Genomic DNA, 20845 nt, shown 5'->3' with positions numbered 1-20845 from the left:
CTGTAAGCATTTGGAGAGCAGGTTGGTGCCACTGTCTCCCAGACTTGGGGCGGCTCTCACTCCAGCTAGTATGGAAAGCTGCAGGCTAGTTTCATGGAGTTACCAGCAGGAGGGTTGGGGCAGGATATTTCATCCACTCACTGAACCCAGGATTAGCAGCGTCTTCCATTCCATTGGGTCTTACCAAGTTGTAGTGAAGTAAAGCACTGGACTTTACCCACTTACATTGTTTCAAATCTGTCACTTTATAGAGTGGTAAAAGGGCAGCCAGTTAGTAGCTAAAGCAGAAGAGTCTGAACTCTCATGATCTAACAAGAATCTCTTAGTTTCTGGATTTCTCACAAAGGAGGCTGGTTCATATATTATTGTAAAGCCTTGTCTTTATGGAGAAAGAAGTATCTAAGTTTCCTACTCTAGCATCTTGCTGTTATTAATTACTTCATTCTTCTCTGCCTACTGGTCACACTTCTGTTTCTTTGCATTTCTACTAATTTTTTTATTGGATATTGGGCAGTACGGATGTTCTTTGTTGAGTGAATTTTGTTGTCTTCCTTTAAAAAATTTTGGCTTTGCGACTGTAGTTAAGATAGATACTTGAGTTTCAGTTTAATCTTTTCAAGTGTTGTTTTTAATATTTTTTTAGAGCAGATCTAGATTAGCCTTTATTCTTGGGCTAATCTTATTCCTAAAGTTGGCAGTATTTAGAATTAAGATTTCATGACATGCTTCAAATAAAATCTCAGAAAATAGAGTAACAAAACTTGGGGCTAAATTCTGTAGAGTAGTGATGTAGGTAGGGATGAGATGTGAGCCACTTCCACGGCATATAGAGCTCCTCCTTGGGAAAGGAATGGTCAGTTAGAGGCCAGCACCACAGGCATGAAATTGCATACAACATAGCACCTGACCATGAAATTCACTGCATAGCAAAGGAGGGACCCACTGGTCATATCACATACTGCTCCATCCAGAAGTAACTGGCCTCAGAGTCCTATTGAAGGTACGTACAGTTGAAACATCAGCCTAGAGAAAATACTTTGCAAGGAGGGGTGCCATCTCTCAGGGTACAATACATGCACTAAATCAGAGATCTCTATAAAGTGCTCCATTCCCTTGAGAGGAATAAACAGGTTCAGGACCAAGGGACAGAAGTAGAATAACCCTATTTAACACACCCAGTGACCTACTGGGGTATTCCCAGCCAACTTTTGGCTCTGCAAGGTCCTGGTCGCAGTGTGTGTAGGGGGTGGGAGCAGTGCAGGAATGCACTCTTGCCAGGAAACATAGCAAGGATCCAGCTGAACTATAAGCTAGAACTGCCACCAGGCCACTTTAAACTGTGTCCAGAAACTAGCAGGAAAGGAGCCTCTGTTTTTGCAGGTAATTGATCAGCGGGAGCAAGTAGGGATTCTTTCATACAATTGTACTAGGAAAAACCAAGGTCATCAAATTGGGTGCTATATTGGTTGTTTCTGCCATAACCAATTTCCACAAATTTAGTGGCTTCGAAAAATATAAAATGTATTATATTTCCATAAGTTAGAAGCCCAGTACAGGACTCGGGCTAAAATCGAAGTATGGTTAGGTCGTATTCCTTTCTGTAAGCTCTAGGATAGTCTGCTTCCTCCTTATTCAGGTGCTGGCTAAATTCAGTCTCCTGAAGTATAGGACTGAAGTCTAATCCTTTGCAGGTTTTTATCTGGGGGTCATATTTAGCAACTAGAGACCCCTCTCTGGTCTCTGTACCTAGCTAGTCACCGCCCCCCCACCCCACCCCCAATCTCAAAACTACCATCAAATCCTTATGCTGTCAGCTGGAAAAGGTTCCCTGCTTTTAAGGGCCTGTAATTAGATTGGGCCCATCAAAAAAAATCCAGGATACTTTCCCCATCCAAAGCCCTTAACCTTAACCACGTCTGTAAGTCCCTTTTGCCAAGGTAACATTTTCACAGGACCCAGGGATTAGGATATGGACATCTTGGGAGATTATTCTACCACAGTGCAGCTTGGTACTCCCTTGCCTAACTGTAATTGGATATGTGCAGCAACCCTGGCCTGAGAAGGGTATGATTACCAAGAGTCCTCAGGAATAAGAGTTAAATTCCCACCACCAGGTAAGCTACCAAGACCTACCAATGTGATAACAAAGGATGAAAGGAATTTAGAATGTTTGGTGGAGGGAGGTGACTACAAGTTGCGGCCCAAAACAAACTACAGCCACGGAGGTGTTAACAACTCTCTAATTTATGCTCCTCAGGAATTGTGAATGTGCATCAAGAATTAATCTGGCATAAGAGGTGGACCGTAGTGGCCGTCGGGGTATGCCACCCAAAGCTCCTTTCAAGAGAACCTACTGCAGTTAACAGCCTCCAGCTCCCTCACCTTTAGATCTACAAGGTGTCACAAGGTCACACTTCTCTCAGGCCACAACTGAACATAGAAGGGGTGCTAGGCTATCTCTTCTAACAGCCAGGAACTACAAACTGAAAAACAGTATACTGTTAAGACTCATTAAACATGATCTCAGATATGGTATAGCTTGAGGCTCTTCTTACCAAATCATGTTTTCCCTATGGCTAATAGAAGCCAGAACCTTAAGAGTGGCCACTGTATGTGACCTTTTCAAAACTCACCATTGCTGCTAGGTTTGCAAACAAGTGGCCATCAAATTTCTAGGGTACTAAGAATGCAGATTCCCTGGCCACCACTTCTTGCCCCAACCCCAGAAAAGTGTTTATGGGCCTGTTAATTTACAAAACAATCACCTTGACTAATGGGTGGATGCAACTGTTTGTAGATCACTTTTTAAGAGGATATTCTAATTTCTAGTTGTCACAGGAGCAGACATGTTCTTGTTCATAGCTGCATAAGGTTTGTCTTATGCATAAAGTATAAAAATTACCAGGCAAGAAAGCAGTGGGAACTACAAACTGAAAAACAGTATACTGCAAGACTCATTAAACATGATCTCCAGAGTTCATCTGAGGGGCCAGCCTCCTGATTTAACCTTCAACCATTCTCTGGATACAGATATTTAAACTAAAGCCAAGGTGATGGTGTAACTAAACTCTTCAGTTCAATTCTTACAGAGGCAATCATTTGGCTTAACCCTAATTGAACTTCTATTTTAACCTTTCACCATCAAAATGATCTTAGACAATTTATGCCTACCTCTGTGATCCAGCATCGGGCCCAACTTCTCTGGGAGTTGTATATAGATTGCTAGCCCTAGAGAATTTTAAAATGATCATCAGGCATTATAAAACAGAAATGAGTGGGAATAGGGGGCACAGAGGAGGGTGAAAAGGAAGGTATTTGGAACTGGTAGGCTTTAATAAGGAAGTGTTAACCCTTTCCATTTACTTCTTAGAGGTTCTTTCATTATCCTGCAAACCAAAACCAAAGTAATTTACTGAAAATATATTTATTTCTTGGGATGGAAGGATATCTTGCCCATTTTGCCCTTCCCATTTAGACAACTCCCTAAGGAGTCCACCACATACACACACCCTCCCAAATACAAACAAAACATGCATTCAAGTGATTGTTTCATGTTTTCATAACATTTTAACATTTAATAGAAACTATATACAGTACTTTTTATGGTATCTTACATAAGACAGTCACTACAGAAATTTACATAAGTTAGAAGCAAGACAGATGGTTATGGAGGACCCAGTCCTTTGGGCTGTTTTCTGAGTTTATAGGTCAGAGTTCAAGGGGGAAGAGGGTTCAGATTACCCAAATAGGTGGGAGGTGAGGAAAGGCTAAAATGGAGCCTGTTAAATAGTGATAACCAGAAAGCAGATACATCAAAATTCCAAGGTTACACAGCTCCCACCAAAACACCCATGTGGATTTGTTCCAAGACTTGGGAAATCTTCTTACAAAGGTGTCTCTCTCCCCTCAGGCACAGACTGCCAAATATTTGCTCAATCCCAGCAGCAGATTCACCTTTCTCTCTTCCTTGCCCAAGTGGGAAGACATCCACAACTTTTAGACACAATTGGTCCCTTCTACAACAATTTGGTTTATGTTTGATTATAGCACTCAATAACCCAGAAGAAAAACAAAGCAGTCTGGGTTGTCCTTTAATAAGAGATGGTCAGAAATGCCTGCTTAAAAAACGGGAAATTCAAACCCTCCGAAGTCAAATGGTTCCCAAAACAAATCAACTATCAACTGATGGAAGTGGGTTCTGGCTTCCCATTTGCAGTAGCTATTCCACTTTGAGGCACTGGTGCAGAGGCTTTCTCAGAATTTCGAGATCCCTGCAATCTGAGCTCATCTCCGACCATCTGCATCTGGCCCTGTTAAAAGAAAGTCACTTCGGTTACAAATTCATTTGTTGTGGTCTGAATAAAAATCTGACTTAGCAATGATCTGTGTATTATAGCAACAAGAAAAAAGACAACAGAAATAAAATAATTTGGGGCAGTTACTCTTCCCCATACTTAACTACCCCTGACCCTTGAAATTCTCTTGAAATTCTAAGTCATTACTTGCTGCATTCTTGAGGTTCTCCCAATGGGACAGAGAGCTGTGGGTTGTTTCTTCCAAATGAAATAGTCATTCTCTGCTGAGGTTCCAGAAAAATCAACAGATTGCAGGAAGATGGTCCTTTGGGCCTCTGCTTGAAACCAACAGCTACAGCATAACTGCTGGTTTTCAGTCAGGGCCGTAGGTATCTCATCCAAAGCTCAAAGAAAGAAGCCAAATCACATTACTTGTCCTTCCTCTATGATGACAGCAATTCCAGTGCTGAACTCTCCCTCGAAAGAAGTATTTTACCTGGATTATTTGTCTCAACCTTTTCTAGTTAACTAAATTTATGTCCTGCTCCCTGAGACTTGAGAACCAAGAGCCATTACGTGTTCTAAGAGCCCGTCAGGAGGACTGCCATCTGGGGAACTTTTACTGTGTACGTGTGATGACAAGCCCACTCCCTGGGAGGACATGCCAGCAAAGAACCCTCTGCTTAGCTGGGCCACTATACGAGGGAAAGCTGGCTGGGGTTGTTCTTCACTTGCCAAAATATCCACTGGGCCTTCAGCAATGTCTTTCATTGAATGATCTTCAAGACTTAGTGAAGGATCGAAAAGCAAGGGTGAAGGAGGGCACTGTGTACCGTCACCCACAACATCCAAGTCCTAAAAAAAAAAAGAGAAAAGCCTATCAGCAATACCAAGGGAACCAATTAGCTAAAGCTGGCGTATTTTTCAGCAAACCTCAAAGCAATTCTCCCATACTTCCCTCACCCCTTACCTACCATAAATCAAAAAGATTTTCCCATATTGTCCAACAAATGAGACAAGATCCAAAAGCACTAAGATTTTTTTTTCTTGCTGCCAAGAATAAAACATAGACCACCACAGTAGATTTAAAGAGCATATTTTTCGAGTAGGAAAATTCAGAGAAAGTAGAACGATAGTCTCTTAGAAAGAGACTGGGGGAAAAGGGGAAGTGGGAATTATAGTTTAATGGGTATAAAGTCTCCAGGCTGATGGAAAAGTTCTAGAAATGGACAGTGATTATGGTGGCACAATATGTGAATGTACTTAACACTACTGAATTGTGCACTTAAATATGGGTGAAATAGTAAATTTTATGTTAAATATTTTACAATAAGTATTTTTTTAAAAAGCATATTCCAAGACCAACTGTAGTCAACATCCAAGTTCACCAGTGGTGACATGGACTATCAGCATAACTGCAAATTAAAATGAAATATTGTCTTAAAAGACTGGAGAATGTGAGACTGCTTGATTAATGTTCTAACAACCACAAGCAAGGCAGGGAGCAAGAGAGGGAAAAAAAAAAGAGGAGAGAAATGAGGAAGGACAAAAAACTCAAAATCCCTCTTAATGGCTATGAAATATTATTTTGGTTAAGTCCCTAACCCCACAGAGTAAGTCCCTGATTGTTAAATCTAACATAGTCCAAGTGATCTGTAAAAAAGAACCTTTAGGTTCTACAGGCTGTTTCTTCCAATGGAATTGGCCATTCCCACTGTGGTCCTGAATGGCCAAAGACCATAGAATGACATTGCTCTTGGCTCCTGTTTGAAACCCATGGCTACAACAAACCACTGATCTTGATTCAGGGGCTAAAGCATTGCAAAGCTTCGATGTGTCAAACTGACTTTCATGTTACCACTTTCTAAGAGACTACAGCTAAACTCTCCTAAGAATAAAAATTACCCAAGGATTTGTACTCCCCTATGCTCAATCCGCTTTACAGAGGCTGTGTTTCCAGTAATGTAGCTTCATGAGAAGCTTATTTAGTTCTATTCTTTTAAATAAGTTGTAAGAGTTTGAAATCCTTTCCCTTTCTTTGGTGTGCTAATCATCAGAAATGAGAATCACACCTTCATGATAATTAAGGTAAATAATATATATCAAGAATATACTGGCCTTAAAGCTGCTCAATTTAAGCAGAAGCAGAGAGAAAAGGATACAGTCAGCTACCTAACATTCATTTTGGATTTATTAGAAACTTCTATAACATCCAGCCACCACAGTGTTCTCATATCGTTAAGAGAGTGAACTATTCTCTCCAATTCTTTTAATATGGACAATTATATAAATAATTAACTTGGAATTTAGAAGAACCCATTTAAGTGATGAGGCAAAAGTTTTCCAAGTCTCAAGATGACAATGGTATGGAAATCTTTTCAAAGGAAAATATATCCTGAAAAGGCTTTTCTCACATGTTCAGTGTTGTCTGTTATAAGATAAAATTGGGGAAAGATACCTAAAATAAGAAAGGAAAAAACAATCAGCAGAAATGCCTACCATTAACAGGAATGTTTAGAGATGCAAGCATCAAGACACTGAGAATCCATTTTTGTTCTGATTTCAAAAACAGAGCTCAAAAACCAACACATATAAAAACAGCAAGCTCAAAGTAACAGGATAAAGGTATTAGGTTGTTACTTGCCAAATATCCTTGGATCAAAGCACAGAAAACAGGCAAGTGTAATATCCAGAATAAAAGGATGAATTTTTAGCCATGTTAATATCCAATACATGACCCACCCATGAGTAGTTACCAAAGTTGTTACCAAGTTATAGAAATGATATATAAGACAAAACATAGGTAAAAAGATTGCTTGGTGAAATGTATATAATTAAGAAATTATTTTTTCCCAAAAAACTGTATACTAATAAATATATCCAGAATTTATAGAAGGATAAAAATTCTTTTTTACAACTGAATTTTGTTTCAATATTTTCTGGATAATTTTTACCTCCAAAGGTTAAGAATAAAACTATACTTTTTAATGACTAATGTAGTTTATCAAAAGAACATTAATATGAACATATTAGATGACCAATTACAAAGAGATGATTGTTTATCGTGTTGATCTCTAAACAAAGGTAAGGGTCAAAACCTCTCAAAAATAAAGTTACTTCTCATATTCTTTAAGAAATCCATGCCACATATATGCATTAACAAGTTTGATGACATATTTTTATATATTTTTAAAATTAAGATTCCTTAAATGTCAGTTTTGCCTATGGTCACATCTTACAATCTTTAATATTTTGTGTAAATATCTCCAAAGAGCAAAGAACATAATCTTCAAACACACTGAAACAGTTATGCTTTCTTAAACCTAGATTATTAAAGGTTTGAGAAAGAAAACATCATTTAAAATTAACATGGTAAAAACAGATGAATGGGGGAAAAGTGAACTGGTAAAAACAGAAAATGGCTCTAGAAATTGAACAGACAACAAACATTAATAACCTAGTACATCTACATAAAACATATGTGCTACTTTCTACACAAACGCATTGATATTTGAAAAGAACTTGGTAACATAGTGATTAGGTTATTTTTTAAACCCTATAAAGCTCCTTGTATTACTAAGTTTAAAAAAAAAAAAAAAAAGCCCCTTGGTTTTCTCCACATCTAAGTAAAAAAAAAAAAATCTGTCCTTATCAATCTAGGGCAATCTATTCATTTACTACAACATAATCTCACTGGAAAAGTTTGGGAGATATTGGAATATATCATCTCCAAGGTCCCTTTCTAGTTCATATTCTATGAATCTGTGTGAAAAAAAAAAACTTTTTAAAGAGCAATTATAATCAGGATTACGACAAAAATTATAATTTTATTACAAAGTAATATAGATCAGAAGTTTAATATACCTATAGACAGTACACAACCCCCAAAAAGAGGGGAGAAATTATGGGAAAAATTGCAACTGGTTTATTCTTAATGTCACTTTTTCTTTTTCAGATACTACCCTACCTTGGTATATCTTTTTTAGTGAGCAGTACCCTCCAGGCTACCCAAATATTGCTTGTACCCTTAGCAAAAATCTTGCAACCTATACTGAATTTTCCACTTAGATTTGTCACCTTAAACATGTCATGGTTTTACACAAAATACTTTATTATGAAATTCAGAAGATTTATCATCAGAATAAATAATGAAGACCTTTATCCAGAAAGCTAAAGATTAAGCAAAGTGCCAAGAAAAAGACGGAATGTCAACTGATCCCTAAAGTCAAATAGTAGTAAGTGCTAATTAGGGAAATAAATAAAATGTAAGCTAGGTTTATGGGCTGGGACCAATCAAGGAATAAGCTAAAGAAGATAGGGTAGCAAACGTACGTAGAAGGCTGTAAAAAAAAATACTCAGGGAGATCACTGTTGTTCCAGTTCATTCACAACAGAGTATGTAAATAACATACCAAAAATGAAAAACAGTAACCTGACATAAGTTCAGAGTCATTTCCTGGCAGACAAATTAATCTGAAAATGAAAACCCTACTAAGAGCCAAAAACCAAGTTTACACTGTCAAGAGTAGATATCAGAACTAGTTTGTATTAAGATTCTAGTGAATCACTCACCGTGTGGATGAGTACCAAATTTCCTGGCTATACCAAATCCAACCATAACTTGACTTTCCAATTTCTCTTAGTTTATAATTTCCCTTATCATTCCCTCAGAAAAATTTCTGCCAATTTATGCTAATATGCTTCTGCCAATGAATAAGCTAACATACAAATACAGCCATACATATATCATTTCAAAAACTTTATCAAATATCCTGATATCTTCAAGACTAACCTATTCTCACCATTAATAAATAAGGCCTCGCCTCAAAGGCCAACCAGAGCAGAGCTTCTCTAACTTACATCACTGAACTCCAGAGGTAAACTCTCAGTGGGCTGAAGCTCAGCAGCACTCAAGTACAGATCCATGGGGCCGGCTTCCAGATCGTCTGGCACAGACAGTACCTGCTCGGGCTTATACATCTGAGGAGGCAATTGGAAATGCAGTAGGCAGCAAGGATCCTCAGAGAGGTTTACAGGAACTGGTTTGTTGCAGGGTACCTCTTCAGACCCCCGGCAGCATTTGAAGAGAACCTGATTCGTGTCCTGACAAATATCTGTAGGAAAATGGTCAAGGGAAATAAAATGGATCTATGGTAGATATAAAACAGAGGCAATGTCTGCCATATAAAACTCAAGGTCTGGACTACACAATTGGTTACATTTGATACAGAACCAAATGCAGTTAGCAATCTTTAAAAGTTACTTCTCAAAATTGTCATTTACTAGCATCTAATTCTAGCTATTAGTAATTTAAACCAACTTCAACCTCCATTTCAGGATCTTAGCCATCTGAACTAGAAACATTTTGTTCTCTCTCACAGGGAAAATACAAAACATGTGAAAAGGTAGTGCTAAGCAAACAACAACAGGTGTAGGAATCCACACCTATTCAGAAACATGTCATGGCAAATGCAAACAGCTGGCAGAGGCCTCTACCCACCCTTTCCAAGAGTCAAGAGATAACAATGTTGTATCTGCTCTATTAAGCAGTCTGGCGAAGTTTGCAAAAACTTTTCAAATCTTGTTTCTAAAACGCTTACACAAGTTTGTTTAAAGCAGCAGGGAACTAGGGAAAATGGAAGCTATAGCAATAGTAATTAGCTATTATATTTTGGGGGGGGGGGGTGAAGTGGAGGGGGCAAAGTGGAGGAACAGGGGTATTAGTGTAGGGGAGTTCTGCTGTGACGCCAAAGAGAAAGGGAAGAAGATAATTTTGCTTATGAGGGCCCATGGAAAGAAAAGTACTCCAGGAACGCTCCAGGAACTCTAACAACTTTTGTTAAGGCTAGAAGCAGAAAAGGGCTATTACTTCCAAGTTGGCAAAGAAGCTCTGTAAGATGAATCAAAATTGAAATCACGATTAGATAAAATAACATTTCAGTTCAAGTTACTCTACAAAATATATTTTACTTAAGTCTTACCATTTCTTGAGATCCTAACTACATGGTTATTTTCCTATTACTTCAAATTTGGGCTTATTTCTAAATAAGAAAGCACAATTTTCTATGAACTGATTGTATCCAGGATTATGAAATTATAGGTAATTTTTATTCTCAAAATTTTAAAGTCATTTTTAAAACCTAAAAAGTCTAATGTACATTATAATTTTTAAATCAAATAAAAATTCTTCAATAAAACCATTTCTTTCAATCCATTCTTGGAAACTGCTAAACTCTAAAGCAGGGTTTCACAACGGTGGCACTAATGACATTGGCTGTCCTGTGCACTGCAGGATGTTTAGCGGCATTCCTGGCCTCTACCCACTAGATGTCAGTAGCATCCCCAACTAAATTATGACAAGCAAAAATGTCTCCACACATTGCCAAATGGGGAACAAAATGGCCCCCAGCTGAAAACCAAAACAGGAGCAGTAAATAGTACAAATATTTATTGAATGAAAATAAACGATCAAATGAACAGGAATCTAATGGGAACAGATCTGCAGTCTCTAAGTGCTTAAAAAGCTCAATCTTAACATTGTTAATATTTAAAATTTAATCCATTAAAGTAAATGTTTTAACCAAATCTTTTTTCATAGAATTTGAAGGACTTTCACAAGTCTTATTTAATACCACATATTCTGCAAAGCAACCCCTCCCCCCCAATCCTTCTCCACCCCCTTTCTTTTCATATGGGAACAGAGAAAAAGAGAAGGGAACAGTTGACCTACAACTAGAGTCTGGGTCCTTCACTTTCAGTCCAGTGCTGTCTCCATTAGACCAGAGTAAAGAGAGTTAACAGGTCACCAATGGCAGTCGCATCTTTTCTCTGAGATAAGGACTTAAGGAAGGGTAAGTGACTTAGGCAACTATAAAGTGGAAAGGAAAAAGAGCATGAAAGAAAAAAACACTTCCCTTCTCTTTTCAAATACATTTCATTTTCAACTTTACTACTGTTTAAAATATTAATATTCTAATAAATGATTTGAGTACACTGTAAGAAAGTCTAAAATACTCCTTAACAACTGTAAATTGGGTATTTTTGCCTTATAAAGTAATTCGAGCTCAATGAAGAAAACCTGAGAAGTATAAAGCAGAGGAAAAAAGGGCAATCATAACCCCACCATGCAAAAATAATCACATTTCTACTATATTCCCTCCCAGTATTTAGTTCCATGTATGTTTTACATACTTGGAATATGTAAATATGTAAAGTTAAAACATACTTTGTATACTTCCATGTCTTACTTTTGTTGCTATCAAATACTTTCCCATGTGATTTATAAATTTTGTTAAATATAGTTAATGCCAGAACATATTCCATATTAGGTTGTATCAATTTTCCTCTCTATTGCCCATCTCTGAAAAATTTAAGGCTATTTCCAGTTGGAGACAATTTAAGTAAAAATACTGGTCCACATTTGCTTAGCTCCTTAAAATAAATTCCCAGAGGTGATGTTATATGAATACTGTCAAACTGCTTTCTAAACTGCTTTCTGAAAAGCCTGTATCACTGGAAGCATTTAGAAGGGCCCATTTCACCTTACAGTCACCACCTTTTGAAATTCACTCTCCTTATATACATGTAATTATCAAACTTATAATTAAAAAACTTTTTATTTCCTATTTCATTTATTTATAGTAATGATAAGCACTACTCAGCTATCAGCCACTTCTACTTTTAAATCTGTCCATAGCCAGTCTTTGTCCAATTATGTTTATAACATTTGCCTTTCGTTTTTAGTTACTTTGCATAAGCATTTCATATATTAAGGACAGTAATCCTTTAGCAGACATTTGTTGCATTAATTGATAAAATACTTTAAAAACATTTTCTACTTTCTAAATGTTTTATCTCTTGCCATGAAAATGAAGTCCAGCAAGATTTATGTCTTTCATATAATGAAGATCATTTTTAATAAATGCTTTTACAGCAAAAGTAACTTGATAAATGTCCATAGTAAAGACATACTTTTCACAATTTAATAAACAGCTCAAAAAACTTTATAGCTGAATAGTAAATAAAGTCCCATAGCAGGATCAAAAGATGCTATGATGGTTCAAAGGCAAATTAACTGAGGGGAAATCAACCAATTTTGGAAACGGCACATTTCCAATTTGAACGAAGTCTTAAAAATACAAGAATACGAAAGAATAATATTTAAAGGAAGCTCACAGAGTTTAGAACAATCCTGTTATTGACAGAAACATCCACAGTAATTTTTGTAACAACTGGATTAAACAGTATAGCTCTAATCAACAAATTAAATCAAGGATCTCTGTATTTTGGAAGCCCAATATTAACTGACTAAAAATAGATATTAGCCCACAAATGACTATCACAAATGACTCAGATGTTTCTTTCTAATGAATTGACCATTACATTACCTAAGATCTGAAATGGCCAACAGACCATAGAAAGATGTTTTTTTTAGGCTCCTGCTTGAAACCAACAGCTTAAGCCAACTGCTGGCCTTGATTCAGGGCCAAAGGAAAACAAAGACCTTCAATTAAGCAAACTATCAGATTCCCACTAGCCTTCAATCTAGATAGCAAACTGAACAGAGTAAAAAGATACGGGTAAGGCAGTGTCTCGTCATTGGTAGAGACTGATTGGAACAACGAACATCATCCACAAAGGCCAAACACCTCTGACTGGAACGAGTGGTATGGGCCTAAAATGGAGAAAACAGAAAAATCAAAACAAACAAACAAACAAACAAAAATCACCCCTCAAAAGAACATACTATCAATTATCTTTGAGACTAGTTATAATATGTAAGAAAGTACAGCTTTAAAAGCTAGAAAATTCAACATTATTCACCAATATGATATAAAAGGAAAAAAGAAATTAAAAATCTCATGCCCGAGTTAATCTTAACCTGAAATTCACGTCTCCATATCATAAACTTATAATATAGCCTAAAGGTTTTCAAAGCATTTTATCTTTCAGCAAAACTATTTTCAAAATTGTAACCTGTGAAGTCTCAACAAATAAAACATAAAAATAGAATTACTCTTATTGAAGCAGAGACCAAGAGCTTAAGAAACAAATTTAAGAATGATTACTTAACTCTGCTTCCTAGCAACCTTACTTCCTAACATTCATTGCTCCTATTATTCTATTTTCCCACCTTCTAAAACAAGACCCCCAGGAATTTGGGCTTAACCTGTCCCTATTTCTAAACTGAAGAATTTCTGAACCAAAGAACTGAGAAATCTATGCCCTCAATTTGCAGATGAGAATAGAGGCCCAGAGACATTATTAGTGCAGACATGTAACTGGTCAGAAGGGAACTAAGACTAGAACTCGTCTCCAGACTTCCAGATAAGTGCTCTTTTCAATATACCTCACATCCAATAAGTCAGATGTTGGAGCCAAGAATGTACAAGTGTTTTGACAATTACCCTAACTTCATAAATAAAGTAAATGTATACACCTTAGGAGTATATACACAAATTACCTGTTGGGCGGCACCATCTGTAGCCAGCATTCTGCGTTCCTTCAACTGCCTATGTAGTAAGGCTTCCACTCCATAGCGCTGACGATACCGCCGAAGACATTTTAGGCGCTTTAAATTGTCTCGTTCTTTGGCCAAAAGTCCCTCTGGGCCAGTTAGGAGACTACTACCTGGGTAGTCACAACATTCAAGATGTTATTTGCAGAGCAACCAATCAAGGACACTTCTCCAAAATAACAAAGAAATCTTTGGCCATAAGACAGGCAGTTTCAAAAGCAAATTCTCCTTCACTCCAAGTACTAAGACAGAGATAAATCTAACTACTGCAAACATGTGGGTTCACATGTTGAACCTGCACTAGCTTGCTGGAACAGGCATCAAACTTGCCTAGAGCTTCATGTTCCACTTTGCGATTATGTAAGTACCGTCGTTTCTTTTCTTTGAGCAGATGCTGAAGTCGTTTAAACTGATCAATGTACAAAGACTGTAAACGAATTAGTTTCTCACGCATAATCAGGGCCACTTCTTCAGCTGTGTAGACACCAGCATGTCTGGAATAAAAGAGAAGTCAGCAAAGCATAAGAAAGCACAACAATAAAACCCAAGCTTAAAAGGAGAAAAGAGTTGAGATTAGACTTAAGTTTATTTAAGAAGCAGTCAATGATGAGACAATGGCCTTATTAACAGGAGTCTTTCCACACATTATACAGCTGAAGATATATTAAGAAAAAAGGAAATCTCTAAGAATGGAGACTAATGTATGATCTGACAATAACAAGGAAGATGTTTCATTATTTCTCCTAGTTATCTGCATTATATTTAAAAAGTGAAGCTATACAACACTCAAAATTTTTTAATCTACATTCTAATTCCATCTAATAATACAGAAAAATCACTTAACAGGACAACTTAAAGTGTTCGATTTAGTAGCATGTATCTTAATATATTTTAATTAGAAAGTACAAAAGATAAACAATTACAACTTCTAATTTCAAAATACACTCCTATATTAGAGTTTACATGAGCCCTCAAACACCGGTCACAATGGTTAGACAGTGTCCTCAGCTCATTTTCTTGACAACGGTCTCAAAATATAGTACATCCTGTGTTAACTCTAATTGCCAATTAAATGATCCACATCAACTTTATTAACTTTTACTGCTAATTATAAATAATAGAACTTTTTAATAAGTTATTCTAGTGATTGAGGTCACATAAGCAAATGAGTTAAATGGCAGTTTAACTAGAGACTGTTTCCTGCCAAAGTCAACTCAAAATTAAAAAGATAAACTGTAAATTTAAAAAATTTTTAGTGCCATTTGTCTTGTGATCACCATATAAACAGCAAGAACAAGCTAGATTATATACCCTGACTTGACATTTTTTATATTTTGACTAAGTTATTTCTCTTAAAAGGCAATACACACCAATTACATACTCAAACTAATTTTAAATCCAAAAATTATGCTTCCTTTAAAAATTAGCTGTTAAGGTCACTGAAATACACAGAAGAAACAAAATCATTAACTTTAGGACTGAAAGCAAGTAACCTCTGCCACAATTTTTTCTTAAATATAAATAGGAGCCAATACTACCTGTGTATAAGAGAAGTATAACTACAAAATACTCTGAAATATGCGAACAAAAATATGAGTAAAACCAGCAAATTACAGAAATGACGAAATATAACACTATCAGAAAATACAAAAAGGTTTTAAAAATATCTGTCTAAACAAGGTGACAAGGTTATTTCTTCGGGAATATGGGCTATGTCTGCAACCCTAAAAATACTGAAACTTTAACCTAAGTATTAAGTTTATTAAAATGAAATCAATTTCATTGTACCCTATCAGAAGACGATTTATTCAACGGTCTAGGAAGTAGAATTTATAAATGGAAGACACTACAATTAGAATGTACTACAAATCATTTGAGGTGGCATGAGCACCCCAACTACTATGAATGTCTAGTCTAATTTATGTGACAAGAAGATCATTTAAAGACAGATGTTCTAGACAGTCACAACTAGTTGTCTAACTCCTTGTGACATGCACAAATATATGTCAAGGTTTTATTGTTAAAATTCATCTTCAAGAAAGAAGGAATTACCTTATACTCCATTCAAGTGTCTCTTATTAAAGGGCATTCTCTTGAATTTCTTTATTTTGGTAATAATGAAGACTCAATAATTTGAAATGACCTTTCTCAAAACAAGTTCTGGATGCTTGCAGAAGTCATATAACAAAACTTACTTTTTAAAAAGTGAAAGAAAGATTTAACAATTACTCTTAAACTAAAACTTCACCAGCGTTGGATGCTATAAACAAGCTTTTAAAAATTACTTTTTACAAAGTAATTAAGTAAATGGTTACTTTTTGGGAAATCACCTATATAGACCTACAAAGCAGAAAAAAACTATGGCAACAGTAATTCTAGTTAGGATAAAGTCTCTAACATTACCATAAATACTAAAAGTACCCTTTCTGAAACAAGCAAGTGAAGATATATGATGTAAATTACTAATGATTCAAAAAGTGGCTCTAATAACAACAAACAGTGGCACCAAGATGAAAATGTTTAATTATTCAGGGCTTTATTTTCTCTTTCGAATGTTTCTTTTGGGAGAAATTGACATCAAATTCCTATCTTTTTAACATTTATACTTATCATGGTATTATAACAGGTATTTTGGTTTGTAGAGCAGTCTCTTGTAAATCAGATTAGCAGGAATGTTTCCCCTAGAGATTGATCCACTCTAGATTACTAAAGACAAAATCAAGTTTCTGGACCTTCAAAGCTGAGTGTTTACTACACAACTAACAGTCACTCTGTGTGACCCTACAGACCATACATCCCTTCAAAATAGTAAGTCTGCCATTTCTAGAAGAACAATAAAAAATAAAAAAGAATATGCTTGTTAGAAAGTTACTACTGTGAAAGAACCTTGTTAGAAAACAAACATTCCTTCCCAAACTACTTCAGAGACTTTTGAAACAAGTACTTCCTGAATAGACCACTAGAGATTACTCAAAGAGATAAAAGTATTCTACTCAGAAAATGTAACCTACAATGACTTCTTATTATAAACCTCAGAATCCAAGGTAATGAAGAAAACGGTATTCTAAGATTTTAAGTTCAAAACAGTCTGGTCTAGAAATTTATTACCCCTCCCACTATTTACAGTACTTCCATCTAAACTGTCAGTGGGAAGTGTTAAGAGACATAAGTCAGAAAGAAAGAAAGAAAAAAAAAAAAAGAACGCTAACTAAATTAACCCAAACCATGAGACACAGAAATATGAGTCTCTGGGGTGGTAATGTTTTTATGTTTCTTCAACTTCTGACGTGATTATGAGTTAAGTACAGAACCTTAGTAAGATATAATTAGGCTGATTATTCACTTCCTGGTTTCTAAATCAGTATCTCTTTCTTAGGCATGAAACCAAAGGAAATTCTTGAACACCTTTTTTTTTCTTTAAAAAAAAAATGTAAAATGTAACTTTACAAAAAAAGTAGTTATTCAAATACTTTATGATTCCTGAAGTTTAAGCCAAGAATTCATTCACATCAATGTTCCCTACTCTGACTAATCTAAGCATTTCTCAACCCACTTCCCACTCCTACATCCAAGAAATTTCCTGTTTTCTCCCTTATTCTTTCTCATCTGTAGAATTTGATGTCCAAGAATTTTCCCAAATTACAAAACTTCTAAAACAGAATCAAATCCTGCTTGAAGCAAGACGATGATGAACCATGACACTTTTATTTACAGAAGCTATTTTTGCTCACAAATAACTAAGCTATCTTCAACCCTTCTAGGTTATTAATCTATTAACAGTATGCAATACTACATTCCACATACTAACTACATTAAATATTTAAAAGCCATATGTGGAGTTACAACTTACTTTAGGGGATCTTCTTGATCACTGTCTATGCTATCAGCTTCACTGTCAGGGTCACCTCTCCATGTCTGATCCACTGTAATGGGTTCCTGCTCCCCATCACTCCAGCTGTCTTCATCTAAGGCAAGGAAGGAAGAGTAGCCATTAAGACTTCTCACCTCTTTAACTCCACCACACAAAACTGGATTACTTAACACATCAACCCAAATTTTAAAATTAAAATAACTTAGTACAAAGATACTGGCAAATAAAAACGGCTTAAAAAAATAAAACCCAAGTAAGATTACTTGCAACATAAATGAAATTAAACATGCCCTCAAAAGAACAAAAGTCCTACTCAAAACTGTTATCTGCAATTACCTTATCTAACAAAGATGAAAAATACATGAACAGCAATAAAGAAAATAAACTCAGGAAAGTAAACCTAACCACACACTAATAAATACGAAAAGAATCGGTGAACATAACAATGCTGGAATCTCACCAATTTGCTAATGAATAATAATATTGTATTATCAAGTGCTATATATGTTCAAGGCACTAAACCAAAATAAGTTCTTTGTTACCCTTCTTCCTCCTTTTTCTTTCTAGCAGACAAGATCCTTACCTAGAATTCGGCTTGCTTCACTGCGACTACTTTCTGGAGTTTGAGACCCCAGCTCTGTCTTAGCATATGAGCTCAGCTGACACAAGAGTGTTTCACCCATAGGCCCTGGACTGGTCTTCTTCATTTGAGCATGAAGTGCCAGGGCATTCCTACGGGCATGTTCAGCACAGAAGGACACCCTGAAGAGACAAAATATTAACACTTTATACTCTGGTTTTCTTGAAAGAGTTCAATGACTTTCATACTCACTGACCTTTAGATCATTTTTAGGAAATTAAAATGACCATTAGCTTCATTTATAAATTAAAAAGTACAGGTGAGGCAGAGTAATTTAACTGTCTCAAGGTCAACTCATTTGGTATTAGTAAAGGGAAATGCATGTAGCATAACCTAGTACTCTATCCATCAAACAAAACATTGACTATAAAAATGCTGACATCATCTCATAACAAATAAAGAGATCCAACTTTCATCTCTACACTTCACTTCCAACTCTATACTTTACTTCAATATCAATACATTGCAGGTAATAAGATGTGGAACACAATTTTAAAACAAAAAAAGTATATGCAGAATTATCTAGCTATTATGCTTCTACATGGATTCTTTTGCTTATATAATGAAAGCTATGCAGTCTTTCCCAGAATATGTGTATATACATTTTACATATTATTTAAAAAGATTCAGAGACAGCCAAAAGAGCCATGGACCCCTGGGTTAAGAATAATCTAGAATATTCCTTTATTTTATGGATAAGAAAAAGATCCAAAGAGATAAACTGAGTGGCCCAAATGGAAGTGGTCTCCTTCCAGTTTTTATTTTCTAAGGATATAGTCTTAATTCCAATTTTACAATCATGTGAGCTGAAAATTCGGTAGCTACCTATAAGCCACATCATACCTCATCCCGCTCTCACTTTAAAACTAAGAGTACAAATGACAAAAATATCTACACATATATCTACCCATCTTTCTTCTCAGGCTTTGGAGCGGCATTGGGACATCTTTTCCCATTTTTCGTCGATATGTAACTACACTGCTTGAAGGGCGCATTCTTGTCTTCAAGGATATGCTTAATGCAAAACTCCTGTCCCTCCAGACGAGGTTGTGAGCATGGACGATGAGTGAATGAACAAGAGAGGGGCTCCTGAGACCTGGGCACTGGGGTGATCCTACCCCGATTGGTTGGCAAGACGTGGATCCGAATCCTGTTCATACCAAAACCTGCAGAATCACACAAAAGATCAAAAGGCCCTTACCCTTCCCGAAATTCCTTCTTTACAATATCCTGGCCAACCGCAGGTAGTTTCTAAACAACAGACAGAAGTCACGTTTCGTAACTCCCCAAGGATATTAGTGAATTACCTTCACCTCCACTTCTCCCCCTATGCCCGCCCCCACCCTCGCCCTCATCCTCACCCTCACCCTCCACCTCCACCTCCACACACTGAAAGAATCTCGAAAGCTCGCACCGCCGCAGCTTAAGCGCCAAGTGCCAGCACCACGGAGAGGCAGCAACGCCGCCGCGCCCCGCCTCCGCCTCCCTCTCCCTGCACACTGCCTTTGTCCCAGCCCGCCTCAGAGCTCATGGCTGAGCCGAGCCATTCTCGGCTGCGCGTGCAAGCGCCATTTTGTCCTAAGGCTCTAGGAACCAGAGATTCTCGGTCCTCGAAGCCTACGGGAGAAAAGCGACCCCGACGCTGATGGAGGCAGAGTAGCAGCTCTGAGGGAGGAGAAAGGGCGAAGCAGCAGCATAACTGCAAAGACGAAAAGCAAACACGGGCGCCATCTTACCTCTGCGGCCCCGCTGCGCCACGCCGCATGCCCTCTGGCCGCGTCAGCTGCTTTTAGCTCGGCCCCGCGCCTTTCCGGGCTGCCAACCACTGATTGGCTACCGCGCCTAAGGCACTGTGCCACCATTGGCCGAGGCCAGCTACCCATATCGTGCATGGGAGGGCGGGGCTCTGAAAAACTGTGAGGCTAGGTTAGGTGAGACCTCCTCCAGAGCAATTCCGCCGCCCGGAGAGTGAGGCGCAGCGAGCGCAGGCTGCAGGATTCGTTCGCGGGATCCGGTTGTATTTTCAAATTCAACGTGGCTGGTTTTCAGGCTGTTTCTGGGCGCCCTGTCTGTGGTGGTGTGCTGCTATTACCTAACCAGCCTACACAACCGATAAAAAATCATACATTTGATTATTATTGTTTATGCAGGATAAGGCCTTAGTTTTCTTTTGTGTTCATTTACAGAAACATTTTCTGAGTATTAAATTCTGGTAAATTACATACGTAAAGATTAAATTTCTAGAACAACCCTAAGATGTAGAGGCTATTTTTTCCATTTTAAGATAACTGAGGAACAGAATGGACCTGTATCTAGTGAATAGGTTTAAAGTGGACCTGAGGGTGTTTGTAAATAGAGGCTGAGAAAGACGAACTCTTGAAGGAAAATAATTTTTTAAAATTTGGAATGGGGGGGCGCTAATCCTAGAGAAGCGTGCGTGTATGAGAGGTAGGGGAATTAGGTATTGAGAATAATTGCCGCACTCTTGATCTTTCTGTAGACATCCTCATCTCAGTATATGA

At 37.2% G+C, this 20845-nt stretch overlaps 1 protein-coding gene and 3 non-coding genes across 8 annotated transcripts; all 4 read right to left on the bottom strand.

Annotated features, from left to right (window-relative positions):
* Nucleotides 1-3544: 3544 nt before the first annotated feature.
* KANSL2 (KAT8 regulatory NSL complex subunit 2) lies at nt 3545-20174 on the bottom strand. Of its 5 annotated transcripts, none has more exons than XM_016151728.2 (9): nt 20060-20174; nt 19231-19489; nt 18267-18445; nt 17663-17777; nt 14143-14306; nt 13759-13925; nt 12873-12969; nt 9156-9409; nt 3545-5150 (listed from the first exon to the last, which is right to left on the bottom strand). In XM_016151728.2, the coding sequence occupies exons 2-9, from the start codon at nt 19479-19481 to the stop codon at nt 4830-4832; spliced, it is 1548 nt and encodes a 515-aa protein (XP_016007214.2). In that variant the 5' UTR covers nt 19482-19489; nt 20060-20174; the 3' UTR covers nt 3545-4829. The 5 variants fall into 5 exon arrangements, with proteins under 5 accessions (XP_016007214.2, XP_016007215.2, XP_016007212.2 ...); XM_016151729.2 differs by lacking the exon at nt 20060-20174 and adding an exon at nt 19738-19938; XM_016151726.2 differs by lacking the exon at nt 20060-20174 and having other exon boundaries at nt 3545-4310; nt 5031-5150.
* LOC118614511 lies at nt 4546-4682 on the bottom strand. The gene has a single exon (XR_004956097.1). It is a non-coding gene; the product is annotated as a small nucleolar RNA SNORA2/SNORA34 family (small nucleolar RNA).
* Nucleotides 5977-6109, bottom strand: LOC118614512. The gene has a single exon (XR_004956098.1). It is a non-coding gene; the product is annotated as a small nucleolar RNA SNORA2/SNORA34 family (small nucleolar RNA).
* Nucleotides 12647-12784, bottom strand: LOC118614509. The gene has a single exon (XR_004956096.1). It is a non-coding gene; the product is annotated as a small nucleolar RNA SNORA2/SNORA34 family (small nucleolar RNA).
* Nucleotides 20175-20845: the final 671 nt, after the last annotated feature.

Source organism: Rousettus aegyptiacus, unplaced genomic scaffold (genome assembly GCF_014176215.1).
Source record: "Rousettus aegyptiacus isolate mRouAeg1 unplaced genomic scaffold, mRouAeg1.p scaffold_m13_p_2, whole genome shotgun sequence".
Lineage (NCBI taxonomy): Eukaryota > Metazoa > Chordata > Mammalia > Chiroptera > Pteropodidae > Rousettus > Rousettus aegyptiacus.
Note: the sequence above shows the minus strand (reverse complement) of the source record. Positions and strands in the feature narration are given on the sequence as shown.